Source organism: Rattus norvegicus, chromosome 2 (assembly GCF_021556685.1).
Source record: "Rattus norvegicus strain SHRSP/BbbUtx chromosome 2, alternate assembly SHRSP_T2T, whole genome shotgun sequence".
In the NCBI taxonomy this organism is placed as follows: domain Eukaryota; kingdom Metazoa; phylum Chordata; class Mammalia; order Rodentia; family Muridae; genus Rattus; species Rattus norvegicus.
The window spans coordinates 31,051,268-31,069,131 of NC_141535.1; the positions used below are offsets into that span (position 1 = coordinate 31,051,268).

At 45.9% G+C, this 17,864-nt stretch overlaps 1 protein-coding gene across 6 annotated transcripts in view; it reads right to left on the minus strand.

Moving 5' to 3' along the window:
* Arhgef28 (Rho guanine nucleotide exchange factor 28) overlaps positions 1–17,864 on the minus strand; it is a 297,367-nt gene that overhangs the window by 89,651 nt on the left and 189,852 nt on the right. For all 6 annotated transcript variants that reach the window (XM_087625772.1, XM_087625793.1, XM_087625783.1 and 3 more), the window contains 3 exon segments: positions 11,430–11,551; positions 6,606–6,886; positions 1,609–1,813 (listed from right to left, as the gene is read on the minus strand). In XM_087625772.1, the coding sequence (XP_087481898.1) occupies positions 1,609–1,813; positions 6,606–6,886; positions 11,430–11,551 (608 nt within the window).

Below are 17,864 nucleotides of genomic sequence, written 5' to 3' on the forward strand. Positions count from 1 at the left end.
ATTCCTTTCATATGACCCGCCATTTTCGTTCCTGTTTCCCAATTGCATGTCATTTCTATTATGTTTGCAACATATATGAAAGCGCAAGACGGCAAGATAATTAGAACATTGCTTTCTTATGTGTTCTGGAAATGTTAGAGGAATATGCTATAGAAATCCACTAAAGCCCTTTATGGTGGTATCTAAGACAGAGGTCTTAGCATTGACCCTGCCCATGTATTTCTGAGGTACGACTTATGATGAGGGTTAAGAGAAAGTGATGCAGAAATCTTTACTAAAATTAAGGCATCACAAAGCACTTATGTGGGAGCTGGCCTTGCCTATCCTTCCTGAGTGAAAACACATGGTCCCTGGGCAGTCATTGGTTAAAGGGCTCAGGGCAAAGCTGACCCAGAAGCCTGGCCTAGGTTCAAAGAGCCTTGGCCGAGCTGCTTCATCTGGATGCATCCACTGGGGCCAGCGGCTGAGTGGATGCTGATTATACCCTAACCCCAGCAGGAATGGACCATGAAGGCCCCAGGTGCCATCCTCTTCCCTTACGTCATGCATAGTAACCATTGTGCAACGCAGTGGAACTTGGGAAACTGTCCTAAACCTTTTGGCGGAGTTGTGCTGGGTAATTGCACAGGCAAAGCAAACTGTGCTTTACAGGACAGAACCTTCCTTTGAAAACGAATATGAAATTGCTTCCAAGGAGCGATCTTTCACTCAGAGGAATGATAAGGTCTTCACATTCCCTTCAGTCCTCAAGACCAACTAGTATGGACATTCACAAGCATTATCTGTTTCTTTCTTGAATATTATCCATCCCCACGTCTATTCTTACTACCCCGGATCATCACAGATTGTTCAGGCTCAAAAGATAAGGCTGGATCTCCAGGTTGCAGAGGGAAAAGGATTCAGTATGAGGGGTTAAAAGACCTTAATTTGAGTAATGACATGTGGCCGACCTGGGCTCACCTAGACAAAACTCTAATTCCTTTCGAACCATAAAATATACGTTACTTTTATGTCTTAGGTGAGCTATAAAAAAACTTCTGTGTTTTGTACATATATCAAGCCATTTTTGTGTGTTATGGGGTACGCTGCAAAAGCAAGGTGTGATCCTACTAACTGTGTATGGCATTTTACCCCCCATTTTACAGTAGAGAATGTAACTGAAGAAGAAAATGAGTGGATGGCAAAGGAACTCCAATAGGAAAAAAAATAGATATGTTGCAGCAGAAGGATTTGCTTTGAAATGCTGAATTAAAGTATTTATTTAAAAAAAATAAATGAAGTTTGTGAAATGTTCAAGGAGAGTAAAACTTCAAGATGATGAAGGAAGTGACACGGGGATTGGCTGAGTAATCAGAACGCCCAGCAAATGTCACCCGTGACTTACTGACATCATCTGCCCCCTGTCTTGGACCAGGCTAAGGTTATATGGGCAAAGCAAGCTCGGTCACTTTAACCCAGTTCCGGCCGTTTTCCTTCCTCTGCCTCAGGAAGGAGAGCGTGAGTATTACATGAAATGGGAGATAGAAGCCACTCTGCAGGTAGAGATGGACACACTGAGAGCTCATCCTGTGTGTTCCCTATAAGCAGAACGAACACCGAGGCGTTTACCTTCGAATGCAGAGTGCTGGACAGGGAAAGTGATTCGGTCCTAGAGATGTTACAGTCTGGTTCGGTGTTCGCATCAAAAGAATCCAGTTCATCTCCGCCGGGGAGCCTAGTTCTGGGGGAACTCTGAGAGCCGACAGCATAGCAGATGGGGGGCTCAGAACGCCCTTCCTCTTCACTGTCGGCAACCAGGGCATCCAGGCTAGAACTAAAGCATGAGATAAAGCACTCGGTGAGCAGACAGACAGACAGACACTGGTTTTTACTTTTCAACACTCAGCTTCTCTCACTGGTGTGAGACACCACGAGTGGTCATGTAACTTGTCACTGATACCTCTGATTAGGGGTGGTCAGGGGTGGCCATGGGTGGTCGTGGGTGGCCATGGGTGGTCATAGGTGGTCATGGGTAGCTGTGGGTGGTCATGGGTGGCCATGGGTGGTCATAGGTGGTCATGGGTAGCTGTGGGTGGTCGTGGGTGGCCATGGCTGGTCATAGGTGGTCATGGGTAGCCGTGGGTGGTCATGGGTGGTCATGGGTGGTCATAGGTGGTCATGGGTAGCCGTGGGTGGTCATGGGTGGTCATGGGTAGCCGTGGGTGGTCGTGGTTGGCCATGGGTGGCCATGGGTGGTCATAGGTGGTCATGGGTAGCCGTGGGTGGTTGTGGGTGGCCGTGGGTGGCCGTGGATGGTTGTGGGTGGTGATGGCCACATTAACATGAGATATATTTTTTCTTTTTTTTTTTCAGAGCTGGGGACCGAACTCAGGGCCTTGTGCTTGCTAAGCAAGCGCTCTACCACTGAGCTAAATCCTCAACCCCATGAGATATATTTTTATAGTATTTTTTTTGTCTGTTTCAGTGGTAGAAGATGGGGTTTTCATCCAGTGCAATACTGGACAATCATCTTAGTAGGACTGCAAACAACAGAAGATGAAATTTTTGAATGAACCAGTTTGGTTTTTCTTTTTCAAAACAGGCTATTTTCCTAGAATATTGATTATATAAATTAAATGACTCCCAGACAGAGTTCTTACTCCATGCTTATAATTTAAACTTTAGATCAGTTTCTAACCCTGAGTTAATCCCTGAGCACAGAAAGGTACTTGGGAACCCGTTAGTAGCTGCAGGCCACTGTCAGCACCATTCAGGGTTCCAAGATGGCTCCTCTTCCAAGAACTCATTGAAATCTTTTAGGTCAAGAGATCTGGAAGCATGAATCTACTCCACTTTTGTTGACACCCAAAATGCTTCAGAGCCAGTTAGAGTCTTTTTTTTTTTAAATGAAAAACGAAGCTTTGTATAAATAAAATATTCCTGACAAATGTTACTGGTTTGGAGTCATAGCAAAGTATAGCCATTTCAATGTTCAGCGTGGTTTCCTAACACATGAACAGTCTCAGAGTGGACGAACAGGGACATCAAAGCTTGCTGCCTGTGTTTCCAGCTTATGTCCTCTGCACTGGTGAACTGGACTCTGTCAGTGCACAGTAACATCCCCCTGCAGATACACAGCCTCCCGGTTACAGCACAAGTTTCCCATCACTGTGCACACTCCCTGGATGCTCCAATATCACGTGACTTTTGGCACTAGAAAACAGTCACGACTCTTCCCCATCTAAGTCACATTAGACTGTGACTTCTCTTTGCTGAGCTGTTAACCAAAGACTCTGGAAGCCTAGATGGTGCTCTTTAAGACTTCCTGTAGACCTTACAGTCATAGCCCATTAATGGGATGTAAGGCAGATTCATTAGGCCGTGATCAGAACTTCCTTTATAATAACATACAGTGTAAGATACGTTCCGTAGGTCACTGTATAAAGCTTACTTTCTTAACCTGTGGATTATCATGAAACAGAAAAATGTTTGAGGTGTGGGAGTTTTAAAATCAAGCAAACGGTTGTTTCCCATCAGCTAAGCTTTTGTTATTTTAAAACTTTAAAATAGGATTGCTTTTTCTGCTTGATTTCTCAAAAGGAGCTATGGACTTTAATAATCACCACATCCTGTATATAGAATTGTCGGGTTTTTCAGAAAGTTAGCTTTTATGGCAAACAGCCATAGAAAGAAGAGACTCTGGGATAAATAAGACACACAGTGTGAATGTTCTGTCACAAGAATTCCAGCCACGTGGCAACGCCTCTGTGACAGGAGTTGCTCTGATAGTGTACCACTGAGGGCAGACTAGGAATGACTGACACCTTTCACCTCCCCTCAGCTGCAGCTGCCACAGGACATGACTTGGCCTCCGCCAAACTCCCATGGTGGGAAACAGAGTAATCCAAAAGCACCCAGCTACACAGCTGAAACTAAGGCATCGGCCGGCATCCTGGCTGATGATGCAAAACGTACAGTGCGTTGTTTTTCCTGCTACCATGGATACGCTGTGTTCCCAGTTTGAAAGGATCCACAGGGAAAAAAAGAACTGCGAAAACGAGTAACCCATCCACGGGCTGCTTGTACCAGGGTAGAGTTTAATCATAATTTATCATTGTCTCCTTAGGGAAAGTAAGTTAGCTGTGGCCAAGGCGCTGTTACCCGAAGACGCCCAGGGCTTTGTAGGGTTTCAGACTGATTTGGATGCTATGGTAAACACACGCTTCCCAAAGTTGTTAGCGTGGCTGAGATTTTGCTTTCTGCTTCCTGCTCATCTTTTCTACAAACCTGAACCTCCTTTGTGGGCAGAGGTAGGGTTCTGGGACTTGTCCTGCTAGGCTGGGAAAAAAAGTCCTCTGTAGCATTTAGATATAGGATAGGCAGAGAGCTGTGGCATCTGGATTTGAGTGTGTGGCCCCATCAAACATGGCTGTAGCCCTCAGGATTTGTCCTGGGGGATTTGTCCTAGTCAGCCTTGTCCCTGTACCTTCTACACATGTGACTGTGTGACGCCTAAATTTCTCTTTCATCAGAAGTTCCTGGTCTCCTGTGCTATTTCTCACTCGGTACATTTCCCTGTGTGCTTATGGTTATCAGGTTAGATCGTCCCATGGTAGCAGCCACGGACGGGACGGAGCTGTAGTCAGCTCAAGGCTAAAGAGGAGTATCTGAAGCCACCAGCCTAGCTCCCTTCTACTCCTGCCACCATTCCTGCAGCTCTCAAGATGGAGAGAGGACATGGGGGGGTGGAGAATGGGGGGTGTGGGGGTGGAGAATGGGAGGTATGGGGGTATGGGGGTATGGGGGGAGCTAGCCTGTGGAAGCAGACTTCAGAGGTGTTCTCAGCAGAGCAGCTTCTCCTTTCTCTGAGTAACGGCATGCATGGGTGTTGGCAGGCAGGTGAACAGGTGAACATTTGATATTACTTCGAAGTCCAGGCTGAGCTTGCAATCTTCCTACTTCTGCCCCCTGAGTGTTGACTTAGTTTTTCTGATATTCTAAAAAGGAAAAACTCTATGTCTGTAGCAAGAGAGTGTTTAAAATCCCCAGAACAGGAGCACGGAAATATGAATTTGAAGTTCTGGGAATATTTTTGTAAGGAGAACAGAATAACCACTTGTGCCTTTTCTGCCTTATATATGACCCAATTGTCTCTTTGAACAATCAACTTCTCGAGATCTGAGGGGCACTGAGCACACCCAAAAGATTCTGCCAGAATGAATTAAGTCGCGCACGGTTTAATCTATTTTGCAGAACTGCGTGGAGTCTGGCCTACCCTGTCGGATTCTTATCTGAGCACATATGAGCTCCCAAAAACCTATATCACAATTGAAAATGGCCACTCCCTGGCCTCTATAAAATTCTAAGATGAACTACAAACATAAAGGCTTTAGGACTTATGATCAAAATAATCTTTAATAGCATTACTTGGCACTTAAAAAAAAAGCTCGGTTTGCAGATTCACATAAAACCCGGTCCAATGGGTGGTGCCCACCGACAGCTGGTCCTGCCCCCTGTCTCCTCTTCTTGATCAACTACAGCTCCATTGAGCATCCTCGTCGGCCTGCATCTTCGTTTCTAAGCATCTACATGCACATGCAATGTGCGTGTGCTATGTTCACTTCATGACTTCACATGTGAGATCACATGGGATCACAGGGTTAGGACACGAGAGAAAAACATATTAATGAGCCCCAAAGGATCGTGGAAACCGGCTTACTCCTTAAAGAAAATGAACACACGGACACAGCATGGATACCTACATGCAACAGTGTTTTTCTAATGTCACCTCATGTATGCCAGAAAAACAATCCTTTATAGGCTCAACCAACCAGAAACACAAATGTTCACCCAGGGTTTGGGGATTTAGCTCAGTGGTAGAGCGCTTGCCTAGGAAGCGCAAGGCCCTGGGTTCGGTCCCCAGCTCTGAAAAAAAAGAACCAAAAAAAAAAAAAAAAAACCAACCAAACAAACAAACAAAACAAATGTTCACCCATCCATGGAGAACCTGTCTGACCTCCTCTCTCCCATTTCTTTTTCTCATTTGTTCTAGCTCTTAAATTTGGGGAATTTTCCCCTCCTCTCAATCTCTTCTTTCTCTTTATAGCTTATCATGCATGCAATATACTGTCTTACTTTACATTCTGTAAAATTAAGTCTGTAGCTTATGTTTTTTCAACGACATGCTTCTATTTAGTTCATTTTATTGACTGTATAGTATTCCATCCAGACAATTTAAGACTATACACAGCTAGATATCTAGTCCCCAGTTGAGTTATTTCCTACTGTTACAAACACTAACACTAGTATCTGCTGGTAAACACTGGTAAAAGTGTCAAATCATTTCCCAGTGTTGTTACACAATGCTCACACCTCTCCGTTGCCATCGTATTTGTGTCATCAAACGTGGTAATGTCAGACTTTTCTATTTCTGCCAGTCTGCTAATACTCAGCATTGTGGTCTTCCTCTATTGCATTTTTGTTGGCTTTCTTACAGGCTTTGCTTTCAAATCAATATATACAGAAAATTAAAAGGGGGCAACATTTCGATATATGCATAAAAGCATTGGGGACAGTTTTTTAAAATGAAGCCTTCTCCCCAGTTTCCTCCAGAACAACAGTCTTACCTTCTTTTCTTGAGATGACTCTGCTCCTTTACAAATCCATGGAGACCAAAAGAAAGGTTCAAGTTGGAAGTGTGAGAACTGGGTGGTGACATGCAGGACTGAGAGGCTGCAGCATCCAGGGTCCTGTCACTGTCCTCACAGAGCGGGCGCCCGCAGGGACTGGTGTCAGGAGAAAGGATGTGCTTACAAGCCTGAGGCCCCAGAGTGGACCTCATGGACTCCGGGCTGGTATGGGCGGAGAGTCCCTCTATGTTTATATAGTTGATGTCCAAATCGCCAACCTGGGCATTAGAAGAGAACATTTTTGTCAAGCGAATGCAGCAAATGAGACTCTAAGAGTAGGTAGGGCTAAGGTGATACCTCATGTTAGCATTCTGTCTAAGCTCTGCCCCATGGTTACCCGGCAACAGCCAGGTGTGCCTGACTCACTATAAAAGGGGCTGCTTGCCCCCTCCTCACTTCTCTTGCTCTTGTCTTCCTGCTCCCTCTCTGTCCTCTCACCCCTTCCCCCTCTCTCCCCATTCCCTCCCCCCCACCCTCCCTCTCCACATGCTCTTGGCTGGCCTCTACTCCTCCCTCTCCTCCATCTCCTCCCTCTCTCCCTCTCCCTCTCCCTTCCCCTCCCCCTCCCTCTCTGCCTTTCTCCTGGTGCTCAGGAGGAAGGGATGCCTCAGCATGGGCCCGTGGAGTCACGCACCCCCTTTCCCTATACCTCACCACATATCCACCAGAACATATCACCCCTCTCTCTATCTTTTTATATGCACATCGCCTCAGTTGGTGAAGTGCTGAGGACCAGCATTCTAGTCTCTAGATCCTGTGAAAGCCAAGCATGGCGGTGTGTCTGTGCCCCCACAACAACAGGAGGAAAGGGACAAAGGACGTTTACAGCTTGCTGTGCCGCCCTGCCTGCCTGTTCATTGTAACTGCACAAGTCCAGCATCACTTGCTAGGTTTATTGAGGTGGGCTATCTGCATTCTCTTTTGCTTCTTTGTTTTGTGTTATTAAAGCCAACATGTCTCTCATCTAAAGTATTCATAAACAAAAATTATATCCTAACTTCATCTTTGGGGTTTTTTTTTTCAACTTCAGTGCACTTGCAGAACACTGTAAAGACAGTTCCCTCACATAAAATGGAAACATGCGCAATAATTGGGGTAAATCGGAGTAGGATTGATAATCTGCCCAGTGAGGAAACAAAGACTCAAAAGGTCAACTGAAATTATGGAGACAATATAGTAAAATAAAAAAATCTCCTTAAGAGCAGACCATGACCAAAGCAATTATCTGCGTGTTAAGAACTATAAAGCACTGAGGAAAGAATTTTAAAAAGATACAGAAATGCAAAGATAGCCTTGGGATTGCAGGTTGAAAGAGTTGCTGTCCTCTACCTCCAAATTTGCCCTGTGGCTTGTACACACAGGGACTCACACACATATACCACACACACACACACACACATACACACTCACACACTCACACACTCGCACCTCATACACACATATAACACACACACTCATACTCTCACACTTACACACATACATGCACATGCACACTCACACACACATATAACACGCACATATAGCACACACACACTCACACACATATAACACGCACATACACACACACTCATACACTCACACACATATAACACACATATAACACACACATACATATAACATACACATACACACATATAACACACACACATATAACACACACACTCACTCACACACATATAACACACTCACACACTTGCACACTCAAATACACATACATGCACATGCACACACACATACTCACACACATATAACACACGCACTTACACACACACTTACACACACATACACACATGCACATAACACACGCACGTAACACACACATACACACACTTACACACTCACACACATATAACACATACACATACACACACACTCACACACATATAACACACACGCACACACACAGATCACTGTTTTCTCTCTCCCTCTCCCTCCCCCCTCAGTTTTTAAACATACAAAGGTCCTAAGCAGACCTTTTGTTAAAGAAGATTCCCTAATAGCCACCAGGCACATAAAACATGCCTACTAACACCAGTCGTCATAGAAATACAAATCAAAACCACAGTGAAGTATCACATTAAAGCTGTCACCAAGTCACCAAAAGGCAGCAGAAGAGATGTAATGAGGTGGTTAGAGAAGGGAGCTCTGGCATGCTGCTGACGGAGGACGTAAATTAGCATGGCCATCAGTGACAACGCCAGAGAGAGTTCTCAAAAAAACCTCAAAATGTAAGAACCATACAGCATAGCAACCCTACTTCTGGGTCTACGTCCAAGGGAAATACAGTCACTGGCCTTAGGAACTGTCTCTACTATCATGTGTGCAAAGTGTTGTTCACGGTTTCACAGTGTACATTTCAGAGTCTCAACCCATCACCTTATATAGTTCAGTGCATTTCAGTAACTATCCCTCAAAAGAGCTAGAAAATAAACCTTATATATGGTCACGAATATAATCAATCTTACATGCAAATATCCAGTAAGTGTGGCTAACTTAGCACACAGTCTAACCATCCCAAACCCTGAAGGGCTCAGCCCATACTTCAGCCTGATTTCTGTAGCCACAGCTCACATTCAGAGGCCTTATGCCAAGATGGCCACAGCAATTGGTATCAGTTCTGATACGGTGGTTTCCCCATCATTTTAAATCCACCTCAGCGTCTGCCACTGTACCATGAATTCAGTGTCACATTGCTGGTGACACTGGAACAGAAGAGTGGGACAGCCAGCTACAGGCTAAAACAGAGATCTACTAGACAAGAAAAATGGTAAAATGCCTTAATGAGCAGTTACTGTGTGCATGCGCACAGAGTCTATGACGTGACTGTGTGGAGACTATGTTCAAGGGATCAGACAAAAGCAGGATTTTCATATCAAAGTTAGTCAAGAAAATCCCTTAAGATTCTGCCAAGTTAGAGTGTGAAAAAAAGCCACATTAATATTTTTAATTTTGTAAATACAAAAAGCTTCAAGATGGCTGGGTTGAAGACTGAAGCAAAACTGAGTTAAGCTGGCGCACCTAAGCTCTCTGCTCTGAGCTCAAGCCCACAAGGCTCCGCTGGAGAAGGAGTGGAGAGAGCTTCCAGCTTCCTCATGACCAGACACTGTTCTGTCTGCACATCAAAGTTATACGATCCCAACACACATCAGCTGACATGCTATAAGGATTAAAGATAATTTATGTGATCACATCAGATGGAGTGGGACCAGGTGTCTACCTGTTCATTACTGTCTGGTAGATTTAAATACATATTCATACACACACACACACACACCACACACACACACCACACACACCACACATACACATACACACACATACACACCACACACACATACACACACACACCACACAAACACACATACACACACCACACACACACACACCACACACATACACACCACACACACATACACACACATACACACCACACACACACACATACACACATACACACATACACACACACATACACACCACACACACATACACATACCACACACACCACACACACACATACACACACACATACACACACACATACACACACATACACACCACACACACATACACACACACATACACACACACACACCACACACACATACACACACATACACACCACACACACATACACACATACACACACACCAAACACACACACATACACACCACACACACATACACACATACACACACACCAAACACACACACATACACACCACACACACATACACACATACACACACACCAAACACACACACATACACACACATACACACACATACACACCACACACACATACACACATACACACACACCACACACACACACACACCACACACATACACACACATACACACCACACACACATACACACATACACACACACCACACACACATACACACACATACACACACACATACACACCACACACACATACACACACACCACACACACACACATACACACACACCACACACAAACACACATACACACACACCACACACACACATACACACACACCACACACACACCACACACACACCACACACACACATACACCACACACACACACCACACACACACACCACACACACACACCACACACACACCACACACACACATACACACACATACACACCACACACACATACACACACACATACACACACACCACACACACACATACACACACACCACACACATATACACACACACCACACACATACACACCACACACACATACACACACACCACACACACACACCACACACACACCACACACACACACCACACACACATACACACACACCACACACACACATACACACACACCACACACACATATACACACACACCACACACACACATACACACACACCACACACACACACCACACACACACACACCACACACACACACACACACCACAGGCACACACACACACAGAGGAAGGGAAGAAGGGAGGGAGAGGGAAGGAGGAAAGGAAGGAGAGAGAGAGAGAGAGAGAGAGAGAGAGAGAGAGAGAGAGGGAGAGAGAGGGAGGAGAGAGAAGAGAGAGCTTATTGAAAGGCCACGTGAGTGATATTGGTAGCCCCACCATCATTTCCTGGTTGGTTTCAGCAAAGAGCTTTCTCATCCCCTCCCCCATACCCCTACCCCTTCTGCCCAACTATACTCTAGGTCCTTCCCTTCCAGGGCTTCCCTTTCATTCTGGGAAGTGGTCCAAATACCCTGGTCGCCTTAGCCTGCTGTACCTGATCAATCACCATACAGTTAGCGTAGACTTCGTCACCCCCATTCGGCACGTCAGAGAGCTGGCCTGCAGCAAGGGACGCTGGGGCGTGCTTGGACTTTTTGAGGCCATCAAAGGAGTGATCTAGAAGAAATGAACAATGAGCGGGACTGAGAAACCATGAAGTGTGAGGAATTCATCTTACAGCCAGGTTTTACCTTCTTAGCCAGACAAACGACCCCCCTCCCCCTGCAAAGGGCACTCTTCACATGGCGCTTTCTGTCTTCGTACCTTAAGATACATGGCTCTCGAACCTTCTCTTCTACACCTCAACCTTCTCGGTCATCTAGAACTTAAATAGTTCTAGACAGTGGGAAAAAATTAGAACAACTTTTTTTTTTCAAATAAATGTGAAATAAATCTTAATCTATGACTTAAAAAATAGTTCCAGACAGGTAGATATCAGTCCACTGAAAGCATAGAGTCTAACCGTTCATAAGAGACCCTTAAATTCTCACACACTGAACCCAACTTTTTCCTTTACTAACAACATGGAAACATCAGTCAGTATCACACTTCTCAAGTATGCGACGGGTTCGGACTGGAGGAGTGACTAACGATCCAGAGGTAGCAGAGTCCAGCAGTGGTGGCCCTGGGATCACCCGCAAGCCCTCGAAGGTGACTCTCCATCATTTTGAATTGCAGAGATGGCTTTTCTAGCTTCCACGGTCTCAGCCGCTCAGAGCGGGGCCCCGGAGAGTTGAGATGCTACTGTATTTGCGGAGAGCATAAGGTTGAAGGCAATAAAACCCATGCAGGCAGAGCCTGCCTTCCTTCCTGTGCCGGGCTTGTTGATTCAATCTCCAGACACCCACGTGGAGTCAGTCTCCCCATCTGTAAAAGCAGGCTCATAGCACTCGTTCCCTTGTGTGCTGAATCAAATGAATCTGCATACGTACGGCAGCTGACAGTAAGTGCTCCGTTAACACGATATGTCACTGTTATTAATGTGTGCTGTCATCATTAGGAGCCTTAATCATGATCAATATGAGGTACACGGATGATAACACTAACCACAGTGTTGTTTCTGTAAGTGACTTTAATGGGGCAGAGGCATGGTGCCTCCACAGGCAGTGTTGGTTGCCTAGCAAGTTTTCTTGAACGGATACAAAGGGGAAAGAACAGAGCTGGCCGTGGTGGGGCCTTCCGTCAAACCCAGCAGGGAGGCAGACGCAGGCGGATCTCTGAGTTTGAGGCCAACCTGGTCTACATAGCAAGCTCTAGGCCAACTAGGCTACACAAGAAGACCCTGTCTTAGAAACAAAATAGGAGACAGTACTGCCCCCAAGGCCATTAGAATTGGCATGTGTCCCTATGCCTGTCTTAGCTCTGCCATAGGGTAAAATCTAACTGTGACACATGACTCATGGCTACTCACTGAATTGATAGTTTTTCATAGAAAGTTCTCGAGGACAAAAAGATGTAAAGATGTATGAATTGAATGGACCAAATGGTCCTGGCTTCCGATTACAAATCTAGGTCGACCCCCCCCCCCCCGAAGAACACTAAAATGGGGTTTTACTGAGCTTCTTGAGAGATTGTATAAAATAAAGAGAAGTGTTTTCATATTCCACAACGGGTTAGTTTACACATTTATTTAGTGATCTAGCAATGTGATACAGGCAAATCCCACAGGCCCTTTTCAAGTATGACCTTCCTGATAAATGGCTATGCACAGTGCACAGAAGAGGCTCCGATGGTTATAAATCAAGGATACAATGAAACACAATGTTCTGTGCGAAGCCAGAAAACTCGTGCTCGTTTGTCATTCTGGAGAATGTTTGAAAGCCATCAAGAATAACACAGCATGACCTTGTGGCACTCGGTCAATCCATCCGGGCTGTTCTACTGTGTTCTGTTTTTACAGACGTGAAGCACCTGGCATTTCTGCCACCGAACTCAGAGACCATTCATCTCCCTCCCTCCCGATGGCTGCCATAGTAAAGACTCCATAACGGAACGAACCTAAGAACTGGCAAGAGGTGAATAGATTTTTATTTTAAAGATACAGAAGCAAGTGAAAACTCGTTCTAAACTATGGGCCCTCGATGAAGGTATCACTCCATCACCTCAGCTTCCTTTTGAGCTTTTATTTCGGTGTGCATGTATGCAGACTCAATGGAAGTGCCTGAGGGTAGGGCACGGAAAGGACATTGAATCCCCTGAGGCTGGAGTTGCAGGTGGCCGTGAGCCTCCTGATGACCCATCCTCTTAAAGGGCAAGTGTTCTTTAACAGGCATCTCTCCTAAGAGCCTCGTTCTTAATGACCAAGAACACTGAGCTGAGAACACTGTGCTTTTCCTCCAGGGATGAACGGGCTCAGAAGTCATTGCTGTTCTCTAGCACTCGGGTGGAATGTATTGGGTCCATTATAAACCTGGGTCCTTCCCGCCATGTCAGGGTCTAAATGGTGACTGTGTCCACATCACAAAATAAACTGCCAGGTGGCTGAGTATGGATAGAGTCTAATTTGTGTTCTGAATTAGTGATTTGATTAGGGCTTAGAAAATGATATGGTTGAGTTACAAAGGCAGGCGATAACGAGACCCCTTAAATATCCAAAGCTCAAAAAAAAATCAAATTTTTCCTTAAACGTTTGGATCACATACACATTTTGTGGCCAATCTAACTCAAACTCCTGTATAATCTTTAAGCCCCTGTCTTAAGGTCAGCCTTCAGACATTTGTCACAGTGTCGATGGCTGCACTGTCCTTATGTCTCCCATGAGAGTCACAACTCATGAAATAGAAGCCCCAGGCCGAACAGGCAATTTCCAAAAACACCGAGCTGGAGCTGAGACTTCCAAAGAAGAAACCGTGAGTCCCGAGAATAGTAGCCACAGCTGACACTAGACCGAAACTTCCCAAACCTTTGTCATTTCTCTCACGAATTCACATTTCTCTATAGCTGTGGTTCTCAACCTGTGGGTTATGGCACCTTTGGGGAAAGGGGTTAAACGACCCCTTCACAGGGGTCCCCTGTCAGATATCCTGCATAGCAGATGTCCACATTAAGATTCATAACAGTAGCAAAACCACGGCTATGAAGTAGCAATGAAAAGTATTGTATGGTTGGGGGTCACCCCAACATGAGGAGCTGTATTAAAGGGTCGCAGGCTGAGGAAGGGTTAGAACCGTAGTGACACATCTTCAGGGCTATTTTCTAGCATCCCCGTAAGATTCTCATACTTTTCCCCGTGCCATGATGTTCTTTTGAAAGATATACTTTATCCCCAGTAAAACAGAAAGCCAGGCTGCCCTGACCAAAGTAGAGATGAACGGAAAAGCTTTCTTTCCCCTCAGAATTGAAGCAGTACAATAAATTCCAAGCGTGGTTACCTATGCAAGCTAAGAGAGCCTGAGAGGCGCACCTCTCTGTCAAATGCATGGAGATTCCAAGGGACCCAAGAGGCTCCAAAGAAGTGACTCGTGCAACTAAACTTTACTTCCTACCAACGGGCGGATCAGTGGAGCCTGATCTGATGGCAGGGGAGATACTCGGTCAGTACATCACCTGCTTCATGAACATTAGGATCAGATTTCGATTCCCAGGTCGGGAAGGAAAAAAAAAAATCTGTGCACGGTGACACATGCCTAGGGAGGTGAACACAATCCTAGAGTTTGCTAATCATCCAGACAAGCCACTTACTGAGTCCCACGCCAAGGAGAGACCTTGCCTAAGTAACTAACTACACTTGGGATGTACTGCTTCAATTCTGAGGAGGACAGCACTTGAGGAAGGACACTGAGGCTGGACTCTGGCTTCTACAGCATGAACACATATGCACACACATGAACATATGTACACACTCACACACACACAAACACAATACACACACACACACACACAGCAACACACAGAGCAGCTTGTAAAAGAAATGCCTAATTATTACAGTTGACTGTGAAGTGTCTTCCATGAGCCCATGTACCTGGGCACTCAGTTCCCACCTGAAATATTGTTCTGGGAGACCGTGGGGCCTTGCTGGCAGATACTGACAGGCAGTGAAAGATGTTCCCATGTGACAAGTCACGGCTACAAACTCCCATCCACTAACCTCCCCTACCAATCTTCCCTCCCAAAAATTTCCCACCAAACCTCCCTCCCTTAAACCACTTCTGTCAGACTGCTTGCCGCAGACGAGGAAAAGCACAAACCTCAGCTGAGAGTGAAACTAGGCAGGCATGGCTCAGTGTGAGTGGCTTGGTGTGACCTAGCATGAAACTGGCCACCTCCAAGACCCCGTCATCACACTGTCACCGTCACCCCAAGGATGACCTGCTATGACAAAGTCTCTCTGGGTTTGGGTTTTGATATTGATGTGTAGTTTTGGCTTTTTGGCAGGCAGGTGTCCAATGGGTAAAAGCACAGGCCTCACCTGGATCCCTCCCAGCATCCATAGAAAGCAGAAGAGAGCCGACTCCACCAAGTTTTCCTCTGATTTAAATGCACATTGATGTGTGCACGCATGCGTGTGCATGCACACACACACACACACACACACACACACACACACGCCCCTCGTGCACACACACTAAATAAAATTTAAAAAAATTCCACTCCTAACTATAGCTTTACATGTTTAAAAACAACCCTGGAACCCCAGCACTTAGGAGGCAGAGCTCCTCAGGTAGCAGATCAGGAGTCCAAGGTCATCCTTGGCTACACCGTAAGGTTAAGGCCAACCTGGCCTACATGAAGCCCTGTCTCACAAAAAAGCAAAACAAAATCGCAACACCACCCAAGGCAGCTGGAACACACCAAACGCTGCGTGGGCTGCATTTAAAAAAAAAAACACATGTAAAAAAATGCTACTTTTATCTCTGCTCCAGTAGGATTTCTCTCACATGACTCAAGAGTGAAAACTTCCAAATCTGAGGGATTAGAGCTGCTGAGGGAACAGAACACCGATCAGTCAGATATGGCGCTTCCCCAGAACAGCGGGGGTGGCTCAGGAATGAGAAGACAGGACAAGACAGGGTGGATGTGGGCCAGCTTCTTCCTGGGGTGCCTGCAGGATCAACAGCTTCTCCGGGGATCCCCAGGCCTCCTTCAGGTATTGTCCTCACTACTGGGTGTCCTCACTCCATGGGGGAGCCTAACCCACAGACACCCATCAGTACTCCCTCGCTATACTTGATGCTCTAGCCACAGGCAATGACAAAGGAGGGGATTTTGTCCTAGGAAGAGGTACCTTTTGCAACAACAAGGTGGGGGAGGTCGGCTGAAGTATCTTGCTTCTCTGGAAGGTGCCACAAATCTGGCAGGAAGTTGGTTCACAACACAGAGCAGCCTGGAAGTCAGTAAGCTGACGTCTGATGAAATCCAGCTTGCCTTCTGGAAGGTCAGGCCTGGTAGCTAAAGGAAAGTGTGGCCTCCTTGCCTGGCTATGTAAGAGACACACACCCAGACATAAACAAACCTGTGGCCAGCTTGCTGCAAAGCTGCTGCCTCGCCTGCCCTCACCCATTCCCTGCCAAACTCTCACCACAAAAGCTAGGCAAGGCTTGTGGTCCAGAAGACTCTTGCCCAGAGTTTGACATATTAGACTCCTTCTTCCCTCCTTCCCTTCCTCCCCCTCTCCCTTCCTTCCTTCTTTCCTTCTTCTTTCTTTCCTTCCTTCCTCCTTCCTTCCTTCTTTCCTTCCTCCTTTTTTACTTCCTGCAGTGTGCTTTGTCTTAAACACTGGATATATGAGCATGGCAGGATTTACTAAGAATAATTAGCCATGGCACCCTGGGTAAGCCTAGCTTTAGAGTTCAGTGTGAAGCAGCCTATGATAACAGTGACCACTATGGTCAGCAGTGGCCCTTAAGGGACAGCTCTCATAGCATCCACTGGGACCCACAGCCTTGTTCATCCCAGTCACTCATGCCCACGCCACCTCACTGTATCTCACACCAGTTATATTTGCTTATATGTGACCATTCCCCTCCAGGAACGTAAGCCCTGTAAGGAAAGTGACATGGTATTTTTTTTAAGATTCATTCATTTATTATATATGAGTACACTGTAGCTGTCTTCAGACACACCAGAAGAGGGCATCAGATCTCTTTACAGATGGTTGTGAGCCACCATGTGGCCACCGGGAATTGAACTCAGGAACTCTGGAAGAGTAGTCGGGTGCTCTTAACCGCTGAGCCATCTCTCCAGCCCGACATGGTATGTTTTATTCACTCTGACCCCAGGGCAGAGAAGTAGGCCAGGCCATAACCAATATGTAGTCCACGATTGGGGAAATAAGGAATAATTTCACCATAAGAAAACACACTTGCACCAGGGACAAGGAAGAGAACACTCTTCCGGACTGAGATGTCGTCTCTGCCTCTGGAAGTGTCTTTGGCTGTGTCTCGGCTGTTCTTGCTCTTTCCCAGCACTTCTTTCTCCCACCCATCCCAAC